The sequence below is a fragment of the Rhinichthys klamathensis genome, unplaced genomic scaffold, assembly GCF_029890125.1.
Source record: "Rhinichthys klamathensis goyatoka isolate OS25496 unplaced genomic scaffold, OSU_Roscu_1.1 h1tg000513l_1, whole genome shotgun sequence".
Lineage (NCBI taxonomy): Eukaryota > Metazoa > Chordata > Actinopteri > Cypriniformes > Leuciscidae > Rhinichthys > Rhinichthys klamathensis.
The window spans coordinates 413680-422127 of record NW_026606993.1 but is presented as its reverse complement, the minus strand read 5'-3'; the positions used below and the strand labels follow the sequence as shown (position 1 = coordinate 422127).

The 8448-nt window shown below is 39.1% G+C and overlaps 1 protein-coding gene across 1 annotated transcript; it reads left to right on the top strand.

Moving 5' to 3' along the window:
- The first annotated feature begins 821 nt into the window (after nt 1-821).
- tnni1a (troponin I type 1a (skeletal, slow)) lies at nt 822-7697 on the top strand. The gene is made up of 5 exons (XM_056238274.1): nt 822-939; nt 4403-4534; nt 4951-5040; nt 5516-5692; nt 7298-7697. Exons 1-5 carry the CDS (start codon nt 931-933, stop codon nt 7400-7402), a joined length of 513 nt encoding a protein of 170 aa, XP_056094249.1. The 5' UTR covers nt 822-930; the 3' UTR covers nt 7403-7697.
- Nucleotides 7698-8448: the final 751 nt, after the last annotated feature.

The following is an 8448-nucleotide window of genomic DNA, read 5'->3' as shown; positions in this document are numbered from 1 at the left end:
AATTCTTTGTTTTATTTGACCTCCCTGCTTATCTTTATAGACACACATTACTTGCAACCTCATGCATTTATTTTTTTTCCTAAAGAAAACAATCACCCCTAGCCAAATGCTTTACCCATTTAGGACAGGACAGGTCCAAATTCTTGTCTTTGTGTTTGTCCAGCTAAGAGAGTATCAGGATCACTCATGGCTTTTTTGGGGGGTGTTTAAGTCACTGACAGAGACATACAGAAACATGCGAGTAGGTCAGAGGAGGACATGATGATGTATTCCTAAATTCATTCAGTGGGAATTCAGTGGGAGTACTGAATTACATTTAATGTATCAAAATCATCTAACATTGGTTTTGCTTTCTTTTAGTGCTCAGATGCCAAGATGCCTGAACAAGGGTGAGTGTGTGTCTCTAAATATGTTCACACCAAGAACGATAACTATAATGGTAACTACAGCATCCACACCAGCAATGATAATTAACGTTCTATTATTCGAGTTTTTTTTTGCTCGAGCTTTTTTAAGCAGAATAGAATCTGATTGGCTATTATTGTTTTTATCGCAGCCTACATCAGCTGGGAAAAATTTGTTCCGAGAGTGATTCCAACTATATATTTCCTCTGTGCCTTTATTGTTATAGTTGTGGAATCTGCTATTCGTTTATATTAGATCGATTTTTAGGTCTATATCTTTACTGTTAGCGTTACAGTAGTTACCACTCTTGGTGTGAACGGGCTTTTATACCAACAATAATCTCTACAATGGTCTTATAAAATTTCACCTGTACATTTTATGATGTATTTTAAGGCAAGAGGTAAGTTATGCATTATTTTCTCTAATAATTACTAAAACTTTGATTAAGTGTAATACCTTTACTGTGTTATAACTTTCATATCTGTGCCCCAGAGAAAGTCCAAGATCTCAGCCTCAAGAAAGGTTATGCTAAAGGTTGGTTTGTAACACACATAACACACAAGTTTGTAACACACAAACAGTACATTCGAAACATCCATAAACATAAATTCACCATCCATAGCACAAACAGTGCAGAATGAGTTTAGATTCAACTTAGGTTCTCAAACTTCTTTGGTCACATCCCCCTTTAAACCTTGCCGTCCACTGAAGCAGCTTTTCTATTGCTTGGACTGTATTAATTATATGATCAATAAGTTATGACAACATATGTTTTTACATTGCTTTAACTCATCAAAATAAGTTGAGAAATTTTCAACTTTTTTTTAATAAGTTATACAAGAATCAACAATTCATTATAATGTAATTTAAGGTGAAATGAGTTAAACATCCAAGTTGATTGTACTTAAAAATTTAAGGCAGCAACTTTTTTTAATAGTGCCTTGTTCAGACAGTGCAAAGTCAGAGAAATATTCAGACTGAGTCTATAACACACCACTAGATGGCAGGCATGTCCCAATACCCATACTTGTGGTCTTGGCCACCACACAGTGTGTGTACGTGACATGAAGTATAAGTGTGCAAGACTGTCCCTTAAAGCACACTAAATGCACCATACACTTTGCATCGGTAGTTGAGGCTAAGTATATCCCAGACAGCAACGTATTGTCGGCCCAGAATCGGCCCACATCTGGTACGTGTGGAGTTCACGTGTACCTGATGTGGGCCGGACCTGGACCGACACTATGTTGCTGTCTGGGGATCCCATCATTAATCATGTTCATGAACTCATATGCCCCGAAACCGTGCAATGTCAAGGAAAACTTCACTGTGTAAGTTAAACTAATTAGATTTCCAATATAACTTGGTAATAAACATGTAAAGTGTTGCACCTTTTATTGGTGCAGAGATGAGTATTTTTATTTTTATTTATTTTATTTAACCTTTATTTAACCAGGTAGGCACATAGAGAACTCATTCTCATTAAAAACGGCGACCTGGCCAAGATAAAGCGTCAAGGTGCAGACAACAAAAAGTTACACATAAAAGGACAAAACAATGGATCAAGGGTACGATCAGTTATACAATCACAAATCCAGTCTACAACATAATTGTTATGAGGTTGGAGGATAGATGAACCCAAAAGCAGACTGAATGCTCTTCACACAATTTATTGAGGACAAAACGGAGAAAACAAAACCCACGAGGGGGCAAAACAAGACTAGCTAATAAATAAAGACTAGACAGGAACTAATAACAAAAACTCACAATACAATAAACTGAAACTAGACAAAGTACTCACAGAAGTGTGCTATAAAGATAGACACATGATGATCAATGATAGACAGAGTTTGACAATGAACTGACAAAGGACAGCAAACACAAGGGGATAATATAGGGAGACACTAATGACAAGAACAGGTGAAACTGACTAGACAATAATGACAAGACGAGGATAACAAGGGGGCGGGGTAACGTAATGAGACAACACAAGCACATGGCCCAAGCAAATGGCCATGTGCTTGTACACAAAACATGGGTCTGCCATGATCCTGCCACAAGACTAGAGAAATCAAAGACATGATGGCAGAATCATGACAATAATTCCAGATACAATGCCTAGGCAAGTAGCCTAGTATGGCAGCAATACAATACAATACAAGAATAGAATAAATAAATGAATAAACAAAGAAGACGATAAAAGTAATGCATTATCTTACACCGAGGAAGAATGTTGACGCTAACAAGAACAATGGTGTGACAGTAGGTTTGAAATCGATCTTTTGAGGATAACGGGACAATAGATTCTAGTCTTAAAGATTTTTGCAATTCGTTCCAATCATTTGCTGCCGAAAACTGAAAAGAGAGTCTGCCAAAGGAAGTACGGACTTTGGTGGTATTCAATAGGATAAACCTACTTGAACGCAAGTTGCGAGAAGGAGAAGCTACAGAAATGAAATGTCTTAAATAGGAAGGGGCTTTGCCTAAGAGAATTTTGTAAATGAGGAGAAACCAGTGTGTTTGACGTCGAATGTGAAGGGAGGGCCAGCCAATGAGTGTGTAAAGGTTACAATGATGAGTACAAAACAGAGCGTTAATTGCAAAGCGGATGGCACTATGATATAGTCCATCTATCTTTCTGAGTAGAGTGTTTGATACTGATCTATAGACCACATCACCAAAGTCTAAGATGGGAAGAATAGTCATATTCACAAGGGCATGTTTAGCTGAAATAGTAAAGGAGGCCCTATTCCGAAAGAGGAAGCCGATCCTTGATTTTATTTTAGATTGGAGTTTGTTGATATGGGTATGGAAGGAAAGTGAAGAAATCTAACCATATCCCTGAGTATTTATAAGAACCAACAAAGTCCAGTACAGACCCATCAAGGGTAGAGATGATTTTTGTACAGGGAGGTCCAGAAAGAGAACGATTAAAAATCATACACTTCTTACGAATGCTGTATGCTATCAAAGCTCGCTTGGAGGTTGTCTAGCACAGTGTTCATAGTTGGGCCAGAGGTGTAAAAGAATTGTGTCATCTGCATATGTATCATAGAATCTCCCACAGCTAAAGCAACATCGTTAATGTAAATAGAAAAGAGTATCGGCCCAAGGATAGAACCTTGTGGTACCCCTATAGAAACAGCCACAGGACTAGATAGCAGACCCTCAGACTTAACACACTGAAATCTATCTGTAAAGTAGTTATTGAACCAGGCGAGGCATTGATTTGAAAGACCCAGACTCTTTAGCCTACCAATAAGAATAGTGTGGTTGACGGAGTCGAAAGCCTTAGCCAGGTCTATGAAAACTGCTGCACAATAATGTTTACTGTCAATAGCAGATATGATGTCATTCATGACTTTGATTGTGGCCGAGGTACACCCTCGGACAGCTCGAAAGCCAGATTGCACATCGGCGAGACAATGGTGGGATTCGAAGTGAGTAGTGATCTGTTAATTGACAAGGAGTTCAAAGACCTTGGAGAGACAAGACAGAATAGAGATGGGTCAATAGCAATTGGGGTCTAAGGTGTCTCCCCCTTTAAAAAGAGGGATTACAGCAGCGACTTTCCAATCTTTCGGAATATAAGAGGTGTCAATGGAGAGGTTAAAGATAGCGGTAATAGGTGAGGCAATAATAGGAGACGCTATTTTTAAAAATGAGGGGTCTAAATTGTCCAGCCCAGCAGATTTTAAAGGATCAAGATTTTGCAATTCCCTTAAAACATCAGCTGTCTGAATATGGGCAAAGGAGAAAGATGGTGGGGAAAGGGATGGCATATCTATAGTAGGGTTTATAACTGTAGTGGAGGTTACCAGGTGGAAAGCGTGTCCAACCATAGCAAAGTGTTTATTGAAGATCTCTATAATAGTGGGCTTATGGTGACGATGTTTTGAAATCTTAAAGCGGTGGAGAGCTGAGAACAGTGTGTGACTGCTGTTTAATCACTTTCTTATTGGGACAGGTGCATTAACATTTACTTGTGTGTGTTCAGAGTTTGATGGTGGCCAAAGCCAAGGAGGAGCTGGAGCAGGAGGTGTTGGATAAAGAGGAAGAGAAGCAGAGGTATCTGACGGAGAAAGCTTCTCCTCTGCAGACGCAGGGCATGTCATTCGCTGAGCTTCAGGTAAACTCATGGCATACTTCTACATGAAGTCCACCTCCAAACTTCCAGTTTAGCTCATTTGCTGCCACACGGAAATCCTCACGACTTAAAATCTAATGGTACAATCACTGCTGCTCACGCCACCCCACCCTGCTATATTTGCATGTTAGCTTACATAAGGCTGATGCAAATGTCCCGCCCAATGCCTGTCTGTCTTAATTTGACTAATTGCAATGTAAACAGCCATCCAAGCCAACCACAATCATTATTATTAGATGTCTGAGTAATACGATAAGTAGGAAAATTTGCCATATGATATTTCGTTTCTTTTACTTAGACTTTTTGGATAAGCTTTATTTTGTTAGTCTTTGTAATATTATACGCATTCACTTCAAATAGGATTCCTGAAACTCAATTAACATTTCTGTCTCTTTTAGGAACTCTGTCAAGAGCTTCATGGTAAGATTGATGTGGTGGATGAGGAGCGCTATGATATTGAAGCCAAAGTCTTACTGAATAAGCGTGAGGTATGAAAATCCACATAATCTATAGATTAATAACCAGTTGGACAATGTCACAATGTACTGTCTTCATCTGGTCTATTTGGGAGGTTTCTAATATTAGTATGCAACTCTGAGCATTTGGGATTGTGATATTAATAAAAAGGGGGAAGAAATTTTGTCAGATGTTTCTTTAAAAGGCTGTTCCAAAACTATGTGAGCTACGCATACTACGCATTTCACTTTTTTTTTTTTTTTTTTTTTGCTTATGATATAGGAAAGTGTGTATACAGTATATGGACACAGGGGCACAGTACTACCTCTGACAATGGCCCAAAGAAGGCATAGTTAAAGTAATAATTATTCCAAAGTATGTTATGCCTACAGTAAGTACCAGGAGAATGCTATCTATGTAGGGAGCTCACTAGCTTTTGGAACAAGGCCTTAGTTGATTTCTATGCTAGATATCTCATAAGTACTCAATTGACCATCCATCCTCTAGATCAAAGACCTGAATATTAAGGTTCTGGACCTGAGGGGCAAGTTCAAGCGGCCCACCCTGAGGAGGGTGAGGGTTTCTGCAGATGCCATCCTCCGATCTCTCCTAGGCTCAAAGCACAAAGTCTCAATGGACCTACGAGCCAACCTCAAATCTGTGAAAAAAGAGGATACTGAGAAGGTACGTCATCTGAACACATAAACGAAGTTATATGACCAATTCAAGCAATGCTTACATAGTCAAATAGGTATATTGGTGCAAATGCCTGGAGATGAAACCATATCAGACAAAACTAGACAAGTCGGGGAAATCTTTGAATGTTCCATGTAAGATAATGAGAGTAAACTGTTAATCCCTCAAGGTTACGCCAGTGAAAGGCTTAAAAACATTACTAAACTTCTCACCTTACTCCCTAAACTGGATTGGCACAAATGGTCCGCTTTAGGCAGATATGAAAAGAGACAATGCTCCCTGACTATTCAGAGCTTACCAGAGCTCAGACAAGAAGGATGACATCATCTCTAACAGCTGTTGGAAAGGCGGAGGCTCATTGGGATGTGAGGTGGAGGAGTAAAAGGCTACGTTTTTGGAGACCAAACAGTGACAATGTTAATTCTTTTCAGTGGTTGTCTTGACTATAACAGAGATTAGGTGTTGGATGACAGACACGAGAGTGGACAACAGAAGTATGGCACACTAGAAGAAAAGCTTTTGTGTAGAAACACAACATACTGATACCGAAGAGACCAAGCCCTTAATAGAGCAGATAAACCGGCAGATTGAAGGGGCGTTCTGGGTAATTTTCAATTTAATGTCTTCGGATCATATCTGTCGCGTGCTGTCGATTAGCCAGTGATGGACAGTTATAAAGTGTTATTACTTTGTTACTGTACTTAATTACAATTTTATATATACTATGTCTGAGTATTTTTATCTTTGCAAACCTTTACCTTTATGTATAGGTGACATTTTTATTCAGTGGAAATGTAAAGAAGATTTTTATCTGAAACCAACCAGACAGCAACATAGTGTCGGCCCATATCCGGCCCACATCTGGTACGCGTAGAATCCAAGTGTACCAGTTGTGGGCCGGATCTGGGCCGACACTATGTTGCTGTCTGGGGGTGATTTGTATAATGCAAGTCAATAGCTATACCGTCACTTTGAGAGTCAATAAAATATATTCGAGGCAAAACAAAAGGAATACCCGTTGCTCCTGACGATTCATATGGGTCTGTGGATTACAGGTAATAATGCTATAAATAATGTTCAGTTTCTTGAACAGGATGATCGTATCGCTTCTTAAGACCTCAATACATCATCATTTTCAATAATCCGTCACACTCAAGTGTGTCACAATACGGAAGAAAACATATGTCGCTAATTCAGCTTATTCCGCTAAATTATTAAAAACAGAAATACTGTCCGTTTCTTTCTGACTCAAACTGTGCCAAGAACAGTGAGATCCTTGAAGCTTGGTTTATCACATGAAGTTAATGACGACTTTTCAACATGGCTACTTTTGAATGCCTGTCAATTGAGAAATATGTTATTTAGATGTTGTGTAGATACAAATGACCAGCAGGGACTAGTGGCTTTGACAACCAGCTTAACCTCAAGTCTTTGAACGTAACCGATTTTCCTTTGAAAGTGTTCATTCAAGTGAAAAGGTAGCTTAACCAAATTCATTATATTGACATTCAATAGAACATCACTAGTTTTTTGAGCACACAATCGTGTTTAATCATCACTTTGTAGTAGAAACAGTGCTGTATCTTTCTGCAGAAGAGGCCAGTTGAGGACAGTGACTGGAGGAAGAACGTCGAGGCCATGTCTGGTATGGAGGGAAGAAAGAAGATGTTTGATGCAGCAAAAGGCCCCACCCAGTGAAACCTTAGTGAAGTTAACATGAAAGATCATGCAACTTTTGTTTGGCGAATAAAAGGTTAGGTTTAGAGTTGCAAACTAAACATATCATTTATGTACTAGATATACTTGAATAGGTGTCGTTCAACAGTGCATTGAACTGCTCTGCATTGGTGCAAATGATTGTGCAACTTTCATGTGGCCAATAAGTAAATAATTACTTCCTTAGTTGATCTTTTATTATGTCAATATTCAGTTATGAGAAAGAGTCAATGTAAGGTGTACCAATGTATTACGAGAATAAACAAAGTGAAACATGTGTCGATGTACAAGACTCTTTATACATGCGTGTAGTCTTACCAAAACTTTTCCAGGCTCTGTTTGACGTGTTTTTTCTGATAATCCGGCTACGAATTTACTGTTTACAAAAACTCATAACTCTGACTTGGAATGGTGAAATTGAACTTATGAAATAAAATTTTGTATTATTAATAAGTTATAATAACATACACTCACCTAAAAGATTATTAGGAACACCATACTAATACTGTGTTTGACCCCCTTTCGCCTTCAGAACTGCCTTAATTCTACGTGGCATTGATTCAACAAGGTGCTGAAAGCATTCTTTAGAAATGTTGGCCCATATTGATAGGATAGCATCTTGCAGTTGATGGAGATTTGTGGGATGCACATCCAGGGCACGAAGCTCCCGTTCCACCACATCCCAAAGATGCTCCCCCACAACATTACACCACCACCACCAGCCTGCACAGTGGTAACAAGGCATGATGGATCCATGTTCTCATTCTGTTTACGCCAAATTCTGACTCTACCATCTGAATGTCTCAACAGAAATCGAGACTCATCAGACCAGGCAACATTTTTCCAGTCTTCAACTGTCCAATTTTGGTGAGCTCTTGCAAATTGTAGCCTCTTTTTCCTATTTGTAGTGGAGATGAGTGGTACCCGGTGGGGTCTTCTGCTGTTGTAGCCCATCCGCCTCAAGGTTGTGCGTGTTGTGGCTTCACAAATGCTTTGCTGCATACCTCGGTTGTAACGAGTGGTTATTT